Source organism: Amaranthus tricolor, chromosome 7 (assembly GCF_026212465.1).
Source record: "Amaranthus tricolor cultivar Red isolate AtriRed21 chromosome 7, ASM2621246v1, whole genome shotgun sequence".
Classification (NCBI taxonomy): domain Eukaryota; kingdom Viridiplantae; phylum Streptophyta; class Magnoliopsida; order Caryophyllales; family Amaranthaceae; genus Amaranthus; species Amaranthus tricolor.
This window is the reverse complement of record NC_080053.1, coordinates 24,023,994-24,038,904: the sequence shown is the minus strand read 5'-3', so window position 1 is coordinate 24,038,904 and position 14,911 is coordinate 24,023,994. Positions and strand designations below refer to the sequence as shown.

At 30.0% G+C, this 14,911-nt stretch overlaps 1 protein-coding gene across 2 annotated transcripts; it reads right to left on the bottom strand.

Moving 5' to 3' along the window:
* Nucleotides 1–408: 408 nt before the first annotated feature.
* LOC130817352 (respiratory burst oxidase homolog protein B) lies at nt 409–11,846 on the bottom strand. Of its 2 annotated transcripts, none has more exons than XM_057683009.1 (10): nt 11,594–11,846; nt 10,285–10,839; nt 7,980–8,136; nt 5,083–5,131; nt 4,632–4,745; nt 3,349–4,164; nt 2,484–2,695; nt 2,205–2,381; nt 1,550–2,061; nt 409–816 (listed from the first exon to the last, which is right to left on the bottom strand). In XM_057683009.1, the coding sequence occupies exons 2-10, from the start codon at nt 10,820–10,822 to the stop codon at nt 707–709; spliced, it is 2,685 nt and encodes an 894-aa protein (XP_057538992.1). In that variant the 5' UTR covers nt 10,823–10,839; nt 11,594–11,846; the 3' UTR covers nt 409–706. The 2 variants fall into 2 exon arrangements, with proteins under 2 accessions (XP_057538992.1, XP_057538991.1); XM_057683008.1 differs by lacking the exon at nt 11,594–11,846 and adding an exon at nt 10,910–11,555.
* Nucleotides 11,847–14,911: the final 3,065 nt, after the last annotated feature.

Sequence of the window (14,911 nt, the reverse complement as noted above, 5' to 3'; positions counted from 1 at the left end):
CAGCCAATGCTAATGTTTGGTAAGCTAGCTGGTTGAAACAATTTATTAATATGAATAAGTTGTTTTTGAATAAGTTGCTCATAGCAGCAGATTCAAAATCACCTGGTCAAACCAATTAATAAAATCGGCTGGTCAAATCAACCACTAAAATCAGCTATCAGCTATCAACTATTTGCCAAACACCTCTGCTATTGCACATGGTCCTCAGAAAATATATTAACGGACCTAACCATAAATGAATATTAACACGATAAGCTAGCCATTATCCCTAAACTTTACAAATATTGCACAACTTTAAAATTTATTGATCGAAAAATCAAACTTTAAATATTTTTATTATTACATAGATTAATTTTAAAACAAAAAAGGTACCATGAGAATTTAATCTATAACTTTAGAGGATCTGACTTTGTACAAAATGTCATCAATTTCTAATCATTGTATTATGCACTAACAAAAAATTTTCTGAATATCCTTGTTCTATTCTTGACATATTACATTTGGACAAAGATGTGAAAGATCACAAGCCATCCTCAACTCTAGTATATTGTTAATTAGAACTTAAATAAAACAAAGTAAATTAAGGAACAAATTCTTGTCTATAATCAAAGAATATAAATAGGGTTGGTACTTGGCTTTTGTATATATTTACTTAGGATCTGTTTGGGAAACTATTGGTATTATCTAAACAAATAATACTTGGCTCTTAAAAGTTCTCCTTGTGGAAATCAAACTTGGTTGATGTCTTCCTTGAAAAATCTTGAGATAAATGTCTTAGTTGTTGAGTCAATCCAGGTGCACCACAGTAAAACACCCCTGTAATAACCATAAAAAATTAGAGGTTATGAGGATGGACGAGTTCAAAATACTAGTATAGGATGGATTTAATATATATCTCTGCATGTGTACTGAACCAATTCATCCTCCAGTTACGTTATATGTTACATCATTTATTTTTAATAGGGTTTTTATTCGGATGACCTGGGTCACGATCTAAACAAAAATTCATAAACTCAAACGACCCTTTTGGATGTTCGTACTAAATCATGGTAATGGAAATGATTTGTAGTGTAAATTTTATGAAATGTACCATGTTGTTCCCATAGTAATGAAACTTTGGTCATAAAAAAGATTTTTTTTTTCACAATTTTCTATCAGCTGCTCTTGTGAGAGACTGTCTCTTTAAGAGAGGACCTCAAAATAAAAAACCCACATTTTAATTTTCTCTTTAATTTGTATTAATTAGGCTATTTAGCCCATATACCTAATGTGTTTCTCGAAGAGACCGTCTCTCACAACACTTTGTGATTTTCTATTACCACCTAATACCATATTTTTATATGTTAATGCACTGGATGAATTTTCTGAAGAAAATGAGATGATTAAAGTAGAATAAGTATGACCATTTAACTTGTCAAGAGATTCTCCTATTAGATTTACTTAGATTTTTCATTACCATTCCCACAATTTATCACTTATTACCAAATGAGGAGAAAGTTACAAGTCATGAGACAATTTTAATAAAAAATGGCACTAGGAAGTGACTTACCAACTCTTTTATCAGTGTGGTTGACAGCAACATGCTTGAAAACAGCCCTCCAATTAGGCCTAGCAAAATGAGTTTTCACCCTAGTTCCAGATACAATATCCATACCATTTTTAGCATGGTGTAGAGATTGAAGCATAGCAATCAAGGCCGACCTTGCATCGCCTTCTTCATACACACTCGTGCAGTAGTTATGGAGCTCGATCACATGGTCTCGATCAAACTCAGCCACTTCATTCATCACACTTCTGAACCACTCGAAAGATCCTTGTTCGCGTGTAACCCAATAGAAATAAGCACGTTGCACATTGAACGGCTTCCTCCTTTGGGTGATCGAGTCATCTGCTAATCCTTGCTCCACATCTTTTTGTTGCTTGATATGGTAAAGGACATCCTTCACTATACTAATCAATGGGGTTGCTCCGATTCCTAAACCTACTAGTAAAAGTACGTCATATTTCTTATAGTCTTGGGCTGGCGCCCCATATGGACCGTCAATCTTAAGCCTTGGCATCCTACAAAAGATATGCGACACAATTGTTAGCATATAACCATTATTAGAATAACCATTAGTTTAAACTTTTAGTTGAGTTGGTTTCTTGACAGTAAATTCCCATAAAAATTTATTTAAGTATAGATAATCGAAAGTCTGAATCACCTAGGAATTGAAGGGTTGCCAATATCCGCTCTAAGAAGTCCACTCTGATCACTACTTGTAGGAGGTTGACATAGTTTGGAGAAGAGTGTTCGGAGTTGAGAGGTCCAATCACCCAATGTACGAATGTGAACACTTACATAATCATCTCCCGGAGCGGAAGTCAGAGAGAACGGATGCCTAAACCAAATCGAAACATATCTCAAATTAGAAATTAATTCTTATCAACGCATAAAGATCAATTTGAAAACTATACTTGAAGTTCTTAACACGAATTAGTACCATTCGAAAGGCGAAACATCAGCACAGTTTACAAATATGTACTGTCCACTGGTGTACTTGAAATTCTGAGGTTTTGTCATTTGCAATGACAATACATTCCCTGGGTAGACAGCAACCTTTGATATCTGCACGGTCTTATAACCCGACCTAAGCGCCCTGATCAGCCTCTCGCAGGCGTATAAGAGAACTGGCACAGCGAGATACATCCATGTCTACATTCAGATCATAATACACACTATTAGAATACAAAGATAAACTTCAAAATTGGACCTTCTGGTAAACCTATCAAATATATTAGGTTGGTTGGGTTCGGGTTCTGATTCGGATTTGGGTCATAGAAGTATATAAATAGGTCATAAACCCCTTGATGCAAACCTAACATGTTTAATTAATTGGGTTGAAAATCAAAACCTTAGCCCGACCTGCAATAGGTCAGGTAGACTTGATTTCGACCCACTTAATGTGTGTGGAGTTTTTTGTCCTCATTTTAGGGTTTTTAACATTATTTACATCAAATTTTTTATGCTATAATTTAAAATTTTCATTTACGAAATGTTTATTTTTTTTCTTATGAAAAATAGGAATATATTGAATGAATCAACACTAGGTTATACTTATTGATTTAACTCATAATTTACTCCTTTAATTAAAATGGGTTATATAAGTTTGTTTCAGGCTTAAAATTTAGACCTGAACCTAATCCATTTAATAAATATTAACCCATTTAATTAATTAAGTGTAAAGTCTCAATCCAAACCCACTTGTTTCAGGTCAGATCAGCTTTGCCAAGCCTACTTTCAGGTGTTAACTTACATCTAAGTTAAACAAGTTAGAACAATGTAGTTATGTTGATAAGTTGGCTTACCGTTTTCTTGTACCAATCTTTGCTAAGGAAGAGGAACCACCCATGGACTAACAAGAGGGCATAGACTATGACAAAGAGATGGTGAGAGTACCAAAATGCATTGAATCCAGTTAGTTTCTTAAGAGCCTTAGGAAGCTTAAGCCTATTCCTTCGAAACCAAGGTTGGGCGAGGGTGAACGCAATAGTCATTAAGATAACCATAGTAACCCCCGTCCATCCTTCCTTTCCCTTAACAAACCACCAGTAATTACGAGGCCTTCTTTCTCCAAAGTATTGCGCTAAGGGTGCATACGCCTCATTTGATGCGTGTAGCAGCCTAGGGAAGTCACACGTAAGATGGCATAACGCGTGTATGGCAACCCCAACTCCGATACCAAGAGCCACTACCTTGTGAAAATTGATGTTATCATCAAAAGGAACCGCCATTCCTAGCTTTGTTCGGCTCCTAAGCCAGGTGATGGTGTTCCTACAAACAGGAAGAAGGATGAGCGCCATGTTGAATTTAAGTGTCTCGGCTGCACCCTTTGCAGCCGTGACACAATAACCCATGACATGGAACACATAACGATTCTTGTATTGTATGAACTTCCAAGTGAAGAGACCAGCACATATGCCAAGCCATAATAGTATAACCCATATCCTCTTCCAGTTATCCTCGACGAAGTAAGCTAACTTATTAGCACCTCGTTTGATAGGATTCGGCTCTTTGGTCGGAACTAGCTTTTGGCTAAGCAATTGGCTCAGCTTTCGGCTGTCAGTTACCGTGCTGTTTGAGTGTGTAGGTGCTTGAATCAGTAGCATTTCCAAGTTGTGGAGCTACACATTTGCAAAAATGATCAGAATGATTAGTATTTTGTGATACCAAAGTTGGGCTATAGGTCTAATAATATTCTGGGCTTAACTTTTGAATTTACAAGGTTAGCCCAATAAGCTGTTACCCGGGCTAGCCCAATAAGTTGTTATTGGGCTAGCCCGATAAACTGGCTCAATAAGGGTCCAAAAGCATGATTAATGAATAGTTTAAATATTATAAATGACAATGTCAATGGGGTTTATTAATATTTTTTCAATTTAATTATTATAAATTGATAAATGTGGATTAATATAATTTTTAGTAATAAACATGGGCTAGGTTGGGCCAGTACGGGCTTTCAAAGCCCGGCCCATGTAAAGCCCTTATTAAGTTTTAAAGGCCCTTATCCAATTAGGTCCATATTTACTTAAAATCGACCCGTCCCTTATCCGGTCCATCAAATCATGACTGAACGAAACAAAAGACCAACCTCAATGAAACCAAGGCCATCAGGATCAAGCTCTTCCATGATAAGAGCAGCATATTCCTCAGCATTAGTTTGAATTGTGGACAGCTTATTAGCTGATGCACTTAAGGAGATAATCTGCATTAATCATTACCATTAATCAATTAATTAACCTACAAATAAAACAAATATAAATATAAATACTTAAATTGCAACGAGTCGAAAGCCTCACTGACTGTTAGAATATATAATATATCTTGGGACTTCAATCATGCTATGTTTTATACCTAACGCGGGCCACAACCTTCCTATCACTTTTGATAAATAAGTCTGCCGATATTTAATTTCAGACTTGAATCATAATTTTATAAGCGGAGTATACCGTTAATGATGATGATTATGACTTCTATATCATTATGCAATAATGGTAGAGTAAAAAAGATTTAATATAATACTAAAATGATTTTCTACTTACTTCTCTGACTTCTTCTTCAGTAATCCTGCCATCTGCATCCTTGTCCACCCTGTAATTCAAGTCAAAAATATAAGCAATCTTATCACATAGTCTAATCAAGTGGGCAAAGAATTTAAATTAAATTACTTCACACATCATCCATTTTGATATGCTTCTATGATTGTTTTGAAATATGCCCTAAACTTATGGAAAATCACAAAATAAATTTATTTATGTGATTATTTTTTTTGTAATTGTAAATTAAATCCATAATCTATAATAAAAACAGTTTTTATTTTAAGTGGGACAAAAACTCAAATTAATATGTGATTATTAATAAGGAGGTGGGTCTAAAATGTAGACTCTAATAAATATCGAACGTTAATTGAGGTTGCAATCTTATAATGTGCTTCAAAGTGCAAACTATATTAATTACTCTTAATTAATAATTACTTTTATTGTAATTATTGTACGATACAGACTATGCAAATTGAATGCTTGATTTTCGGGCATTCAACCTGTTCATTTTCAATTAAATGAACTTTTCTTCCTACCATGTTTTTTCGGTTACTTTGATTTTGCGTCATATGGCGGCAGATTTACACTTAAATATTAAATAACCTTATAATTTAAGAACTTTTTGGAATTTAGAGTAATGAATTTTTCTAAATTGTTTATTTTACAAATAAAATTCTATCAATTTTTTTTAAAAATTATTTATTTATTTAATTTAATAAATTGGTGCTATTTATAATTTTGGATCATGAATCTACCATTAGCACCCTATAACTCAAAAATCACTAATATTATATATTTAAATTATATGGTGCAAATTTTAAGGAATAAAAGAAATCCTTAATACATGTTACTTTTAAATATGTGCATTCTAAAATGGTGATTTAATTTTTACTTCTCTAGCAGGATTAGATTAAGTTGATTTGGTATAACTAATTCATAATAGAGTAATAATCTTTATTAAAATTTAATAAATTTTGAGTACTTGTATTAGTTTTTGAAATAATGGCTATAGTTTTACTAATCATGATTTAAATATTTGATGTAAGACTAATATTAAATTGAAAATTTAATTAAAAAAAATAAATATATATAAAATTAATTTGAAAGTGTCTTAAAACTCTTTGAGAGTTTAAGTGACTATTAGAACCGAAAATAATATCAAATTATATGAAAATAAATGTAAATAAGACAAAAAAAAATTTAGAACTCCAAATCATGTGAAGAATTCAAATTAAAGGTGTAAGTTAATGTTTAGAAATCTTTATAATTGACGTTAAATATTTTATTTGAAATAAGAAGTCGATGATATTCGAACTCATAATTTGTTCCTATATCATGTGAAGGAACTAAATTTAACTAAAAATAAATGAAAATTTAAAATATATATTATATGCTCCTTCCGAACCATTTTAGTTGTCCCATTTCTTTATTTGGCAAAGTCATTTTAGTTATGACATTTCTATTTTTGTCAATTTTTTTAACCTAAATATCCTTAGTTCAACACATAATTACGAATATACCCCCATATACCTTACTTACCCAACTACCCTTCACTACTTACCCTTCATTACTTACCCTTCACTATTTACCCTTTTTAATGGACCCCACAACATCTTTAATAACCGTGTCCAAGCAAATGGGACAACTAAATTGGTTTGGAGGGAGTATATTTTATCAAATTTGATTCCCTTTCTGTAGATACGGAAAATAAGGAAAAAACTTCATGATAATAGCAATTGGGGCCATTTAGTGCTTGAGGAATTATCACGTTTAATAATTTTGATTAATAAAATGAGACATTCCAGCACTAAAAAGCAGTATATGAACCCTACATACACTAAAATAATTTATTAAATGTGAAAGGGGCTTACTAAGTTTTGTTAATAATATCATCATTCAAAACTTTTGACTATTAGCTAGTACAACTTTGGAGGCTTCTACTATATTCATACAATTCTAAAATATACGGAATTAATATATGTAAAATATTAACTTCACAACGAGTCAATTTATTTTGTTGAAGAATTATAATTCGGTCATATTTTTAAAAAAATATTTGACCATAACTTTTTATTGGAAAAAAAAAACCCATTTTCAAAAAAAATATATTCATACCTAAAGACCAAAAGATAGTATTCCAATACGTGTAGAATCCGTGCTTAGATTTCAAACATAATCTATTTCTATGAAATTTCGTTATCATGTGAAATAAAATTTTAAACCTACCACCACAATTTCATTCAATTTTTTTACTTTTATTACAAAATAATTTTACATAAAATTAAAGAGACAAAAGGATTTGACATTAATGATTAATTAGTCAAAAAGTTTGAAAATAAGTTTCAACTATATATTAAAGATAATTCGTAGTTATAAAAATATCATTAGAACAATACGTATGTAATTTTATTGTAAATTCAAACTTATGTTTTGTTTAATGAAATTATCACTTTTTCACCTGAATTTGATTCGATGGTAAACTTGAAAATTCATATAATAAAGAAAGAGAAAAAAATTTAATTCTTTCGATAAATGGTGAGAATTAAACTTCTGTCACTAGGACAAAAGGTAATGTAGTATAAAATTGTCACGCATATAACACCTAATTTACTCGATCAGTATTATGCAAACTAAAAAAATTTACTTCTTCTGTTTTATAATACTTGCACAGTTGCACTTATAAGTTTTTTGATTATTTTATAGTACTTGCATTATTTTCATCTTTGGCAAAGAAAAAAAATCAATAATATTCTATTTTACCCTTACGTTATTCTCATCATTACTTTTTACCTATCACCTAAAAAAGGGTGAAATACATAAACATGCATAAAAATGACTTTTTTTAATTCTTACCACCATTCAAAAGTGTAACTAATTCAAAACAGAAAAATATGACTTACATATCAAAGAAGGTTTGAATACGAGCATCAAAACTTTGATCCGATAATTGTTCCCAAAAATCACGCAATTGAGACTTTGTAATTGTACCAGTAACAATTCCTCTCTTACGAGCCAATGCATCAAATAATTCACCAGCAAATTCTTTCTCATTCATACCTATCATACACATTAAAACACACTTTTTAGCTAAAACGTTGCCGTCTTGTATAGAAAAGACCAATTCCCATGTCAATGTTTTGCTTCACATTGTTTTTGTCTTCTTGGCTATTTGCAATTTGCATGATAATAAAGTAGAAATATTCTTTTGAAAATCTTTGAGAGTATACAAAATATTTTTTTCCTAATCCATATTTTAACGGTTGAGGAATCAAAATCTGTTACTAATAGTAGTAAAAATGTGATTATTGAAGTAGGTAGATGAGTTTTATGTCATTTATGTTCACTCTAAACAAAACAACAAAAAAATAATTCAATTCTTAAAGTCTGTTAAATTGAGTTGTCTTATTGTTGATCAATATCTAATATGTAATTAGAAAAACACATTAAAAAATGCATACACTTTATAAGCCAAAGAGATATCATTCTAATATCATAAGGCTATGAGAAGAAGGGATCCAATGACATGTAAAATATGCATAATATCTTTAATTTATCAGTGTAAGATAGTGATACTGATTATGAACATAGTCACACGTATTTCTCTTTGCATTCTTTAGATGAATTGTTGATTTTAACACGTATTTCACTTTGAAAGAATTTATACTTATTTTGGATACTAGACAAAAATTTTCACCAATCATTGTTAAAAAATTCTGATTATTTACTCTAATAATATCATTAACTCTTAGTATTTAAATGTAAATATATCTATTTTGAGCTTTTTATGTTGTGTAGTTTTATTAGTTTGCATCTTTAACACTACATTTTTGAAAATTTTTTAAATTAGACGTGGACATTTAAAATTTTTCAAATTTTTTTGGTGTATAAATCACACGTATGTACTTATATCACTTTCAATTAGATTAAATATAGTTTACCCAAATGGGTATTTAAATATATTTATACAAATTGGTAAAGTTTTTGCTAATGTGTTCCCACCCTAGCTAGTTAGCCTCCCAATCAATTAAAGTTACTGTCTATGTATAAAAACCTAAATCATATGATCAATTTCTTATAAGCACTACCGACCTTTCTTTCTTCTTTTTTTGTTTTTTATTTTCAACTCAACTCTTGACAAATTCTATATATTTATAAATTTTATATCATCTACTTTGAACAATTATTTTCAAAGCTCAAGAAAACCTATAACACCACCAAACCACTCAAACACAAATAAGGCAAACAAACTCTAGTCCTAAATTAATCTATAACTTTTAAAAATAACTACTTCATTTATAACTTTTGATGTGCTAAACTATTTAAAAATAAGAGAGAATATAAATATTTTAATAAATTGTCAGAAACAAAAATAAGGTAAATTTATTGACAAAAATTAAAATGAAAAAATAAAAGCAAATTCAATTGAAAGAAAAAGTATATAGACAATATATAGAATCAAATAAAAGTCGTCCTAAATAACAAATTTCTAAGGGACCATTATAAAATAGATACATAAATTTGCAAAATTCAATTTCGTCCGATTCAGACGGGTTGGAACGGAATTTTGCAAAATTCTTTTTTCTTCAAGAGATGCATAAAAAGATAGTAACTTTACAACATTTTCAGAGTCACCCATAACTGCAATGATATAATGCTAACTTCCAAATTCTACCCCAATTTCATCACCCCATGTTGCAATTATTAAACACAAGAAAAAAATCAATAAAAAAAAATCACTCACAACATCATATAATATATTTTGGAACCTTAACCATCTATTTAACCTTTTAATTAAGTTATTAAAGTATATAACATATATATTTTAAAAACTCAAATATCAGTTTAAACTTTTAATTGAAGGTTTAACAATATTTTATATACTAAGTATAGCAATCACCAAATCAACCCATAATCATCAAAACAAATTACTCCATCTGTCCCATTAAATTTGCAGCATTTATCATGTTTGTCCGTCCCATTTAATTTGTATTAATTATATTTTTGGATAATAACTCAACACTTTCTTTAAATCTCATTCATACATTTTAAATCTTTTTTAATTTCATTCACACAATTTATTCTCTTATTATTATTATTATTATTATTATTATTATTATTATTATCTACTTTTTTCTTATAAAACATCAATTTTCTATTTGATTCAATTATTAAAATAGAACAAAAAAAAAAAGGTAAATAGCATACCAATACATTTCCCAAACCGGGATTTAAGCAGCAAACCGTCAACAGCCAATTCCTCAAACCGTTTCTCAATCTGAGCCCAACCTTCACTCCCAACATTCTTATTCAAAAACTGCAACCCTTTAAGCGCACGCGCCGCCGTAGTCTTACTCCGATCAAGGTGTTTAAACCCCCGATTAGATGACGACGCAACTCGCTTCAACTCCCGTGAAACCTGCTTTAACTTAGCCGAAAGCTGAGAAGTAAGCGTTTGTGGACGGTGTTTCTGAAGATGACTAGTAAGTAAAGCAGCTTCTTGATCACCCACAGCTCCTTTAATATCTTGTACTGATACACTATCATCTCTTACATCTAGTGTTATTTCTACATACTCATTTTCATCTTCATCTTTAAATGATGATCTTTTACTATTGTTTCTTCTTTTGGGTGTTAATGGACCGCTAAATGTTACTCGGTTTTGCGAGTGTACACTTCCTCCTTGATCTGATCCTGTTTCTTGATAATGGTTATTTTCTTGGATCTCCATTGATGCCTTTCTCATCTCTTACCTTTAGCTAGCTGTTTCAAAACAAGATCATCACTAAATATGTATTTAATTAACTAATGTTACGTAATTTAATACTCGTACCGTTAATGGGTTTAATTGTTACATTATATAACATTTCGGCTTGGGTTTAATGAATAGAGTATTAGGATGTTGAGTAGAAGGTTTGTGGTTCGATTCCTACTAGGTGCAGGTATCAGTTGGGGTTTCTTGACTGCGCGCATCCTTTTTATACTCTCCTTGAGGGGAACAGGTATGGTTTGTCCACATCTTTCAGGAAAAAAACCCACTCGAACTCTGCCTTGTGCGAGATACTGGGAGTGTTAACAATTTGTTCAAGCTTATGGTATCAGAACCATATCAGTTTAAGCTTGTGGTTGATTTATTTATTACAGACCGTATTGTATGAGACTGTCATATGGTGAGACGAAAATAAAAAGCCCAATAAACTAAAAGTTTATAATATTGGACTGTTTAACCTAATTATGAGAAATATCTTACGATAACTGTCTCATACAAGAATTAGCATATTTATCATAAGCGAAATTAAGACTTTTAAATGAGACTCGCTAAAATTTAAAATTAACATCACAAAATGATTTATGATTGTAAGTCGGGTGCGTTTGTTCATTAATAACTTTGCCCTTTTAGAGTATAAAATTTCATATATTTGAGTTTCAATCATCAATTTAAGCTTCTGATTGAAATTTAAAAAAAAAGTTATTTCACTTAAAAATACTACAATTAAAATTAAAACTTAAAACTTACCAAAAATTTGGTTGTTAGTGTTTTTGAAGGAGTTTGAATGAAGTGTAATTTTGATGATTTTTTAGTGTGGGGAAAAAAATAGCATGTAGTTGAGAAGAGAGAGAAAATGGAGAAAGGAAGAAATTGGGTTTATTTTGTTAGGAGGAAGTGAGATATATATGATGAGAAAAGGGGTTGTATTAAGTGGTATAAAGTTGTTGATGACCAAGTGGAAGGAAATGTGGAGGGAGTAGCGAAAGAATTGAACACAATAATAGTAGTACTTGTATTGGTGTGTTAGGAAAATATAAGTCAAAAAAGGATGAATCAGAAAAATCCAAGGGGCGTTTGTGGATGGCGCATCTGGATGATCCATCAATTATCATGAAAAATTATCCTAAATAATTTAATTTTTCATTTACGTGAATAATTTTATATTTAAAGTTATTTAATAATTTAATATTTGCTATGTATTAATTGTTTTTTACATATTTAGTGGTCTAAACCATCACAATCCACTTCTCTTCATCCACATCTAAGCAATAGTTGAGATTATACAAAGAAGGTTAGTAAAATTTTATTATTCTTATACAACTAAATTTTTGGGATTAAAGGGTAAGGTAAGGGAAGAGCTAATCGATCTCAAGACCTTGTCTAAGCTAGGAATGCGCTACTTACTCCGACAGATATAAGATTCGATTTACATTTATACAACTAATTTGTTATACTGGTGTATTCTCTAATAATATAGTTCTATTTTTTCTTTTTTATTTAGTAGTAGTAGTTTTTAAGTATAGATGTAGCAATTTCAATAATATCGATGGTATATGCTATATTATATGGAATAGTATTTACTTTAATGTATACTACTATATAGTTAAACTTCCTTCTTTCTGAAATACTTGCTATATTACGGTTATTGACATTATTTATCACTCAAGTTTATTTTATTTATTGCGGTTAATGTATAAGAAAACATATAGTCAAATGAGATCTTATTTGAATCTTTTAATCATATACTTCATAATAATAACTTTTTATAATTTTTAGATAAACATAGTCCAATATATAAATAATCAAAATAACACATTAAATTAGGTAAAAAATCAAATAGAACAAATACTCCCTCCTATTGAGCTTATGTGTCCCATTTTCTTTTATGGTCAAGTCACCTTAATTGTCTCATTTCTATTTTTGGTATGGGTTTTTGACTTTTATGCCCTTAGTAGCTTTATCCTATTTTCAATTATACCCTCCATTACCCATACTAATTTTCCTTCCTTACATTAAAAACCTATAATACCACTCTCTTTCATACTTTTAGGGTCCCACTTTTAACTCTCCTTAAAATCCTTGAAAAGTCAAATGGGACTCCTAAGGTAAATAGAAGGGAGTATAATGAAAGTATACTATAGTTGAGTACCTTATTAACATTTGATTATATATTTATATATAATTAAAGATATAAAAAATGGAATTAGTATATCAATTAGTAAGCGTGCAACTCTAATTAGGACAAATTATAAGATATTAGAGACTAATAAAATTAATTAAACCACCCTAAATTAAAAAAAAAACTAATAAAATAAAATAACTAAAACATGATGAAGTTTTTTTTTTTTTTTTTTTTTTTTTTTTTTTTTGCCTTTTTGGCTTGGTCTACAAATAAAAGAGTTCGTCAATCAACGTTTTCCAAACGTAAGCAAGTAAGAAAGTCAAAGTTGAAATAGTATAACAATTTTTATTGTCAAAAACGCGGATAGAGAGATTCAGAAAGTGATGGTTTAATATACTTCTATTTTATTTTTAGAATTTATTCATTAATTATAATCAATTTGTAAATCAGTTTTTAATTTATAAGTCAAAATATAATCAGGTAAAATATTATTTAATTCATCTTAATGTAAATTTTATTAATAATAATTTTATTATAAATTTTAAATATTCATAATTAAAGATATTTAAGATTTATCAGTACATTAAATAGACTATAAAAACCAAATAAGACAACTTGTGTGATTTGAAGGGGAGGGGGAGTATTATAGTTGTCTGTTCCATCCAAATAGCCTTATTTTTTTTATTAGGATGGTCTAAAATTAAAGAGATTATATAGACAATAAATATAGTAATGGGTTATATCTAAATAAAATTTGAGTAAAGTTATTAGGATATATTAAAATGAAAAATAAAGTAAACTAAAATGAAAAAGTGGAAAATTAATTTCTTTCTCCGTTCCATTATACTTGCTACATTTAATTTTTTACATAATCCAATTTGTTGTTTTGATCATTTTTATATTGAACTATACAAATTTAAAATTTATAAAAAATTAATATTATGAAAGTATTAGATTAGACGATTCAAACAAGATCTCATTTGACTAAATTTTTTCTTACACATTAACCACAATACAATATATAAAATAAGCTTGAACAATAAATAATATCAATAACCGTGATGTAGCAAATATTTTTCTAGCGAAAGAGATACACGTTTCCTCTTTGGGGTCACCCCCTTGTCCCCTTTTGTTATATAGTGGAAGAGTAAAAAAAGGACATTTAGAAAAACTTCATCAAATACAAATGTGGTGGTAGAATTTTTCTCATATGCATTCACATCTGGAGTCTAATTCGGTTGGGTTGTGTTGGGTTGGGTTGGGTTGGGTTTTTATTGAGTGAACTTAAATTCTTCACTAATTTTTAAATGAGACGGTCTCATGGTGAGATCATTTTTATTGGGTCGGTTTAATACACACTTTCTGCGTTTCATAATACTTGCTACATATTCCATTTTTAGCAATTTCATATTACTTGCTACATTTTCATTTTTAGTAATAATACAATCATTTAAAATTCTACCTACCCCTATTTTTATCCTAATCTATACCTCTCTAACTTTTTTACCTACCATTATTTAATATTTATCTATTCCCAATTAAAATTAATATTCCCTCCATATTTATTATTCTCATTAAAAAATCACCTAATCTCCCATAACCCACCATCCCAATTAATTATTTCCTCCATTTAAATACACTATCTCAATTAATTATTTCTCCCATTTAAATCAACCTTCCCAACTTCTTAATATTAATGGTGGGATTGATATCAGTCGTTGGATTCTGATTGCCCTTGATCTAACCGTTGATTAATTTCCTATATAAACTAACCCCTACCCACTCCTAACCCTAATCTCATTACCCGTCCATTGCCGTTTCCCCCTCTCTCTCTCTCTCTCTCATTCTCTCATTCTCTAACCAATCTCAGAAAACTCAAACTCTTTGGCTTTGTTTGTGATTTCAATTCTTTGGCTTTGAATCTGATTTCATTTCTTCGGTTT

What these genes read in the sequence shown, in the direction of transcription:
- LOC130817352 (XM_057683009.1), bottom strand. Translation starts at nt 10,822, where the DNA reads ATGAGAAAGGCATCAATGGAGATCCAAGAAAATAACCATTATCAAGAA. An exon ending in GATGTTTCGCCTTTCGAATG is followed by an intron (nt 2,382 to 2,483) that starts GTACTAATTCGT and finishes GATTTGGTTTAG; the next exon opens with GCATCCGTTCTCTCTGACTT. An exon ending in CCACACTGATAAAAGAGTTG is followed by an intron (nt 817 to 1,549) that starts GTAAGTCACTTC and finishes TGGTTATTACAG; the next exon opens with GGGTGTTTTACTGTGGTGCA.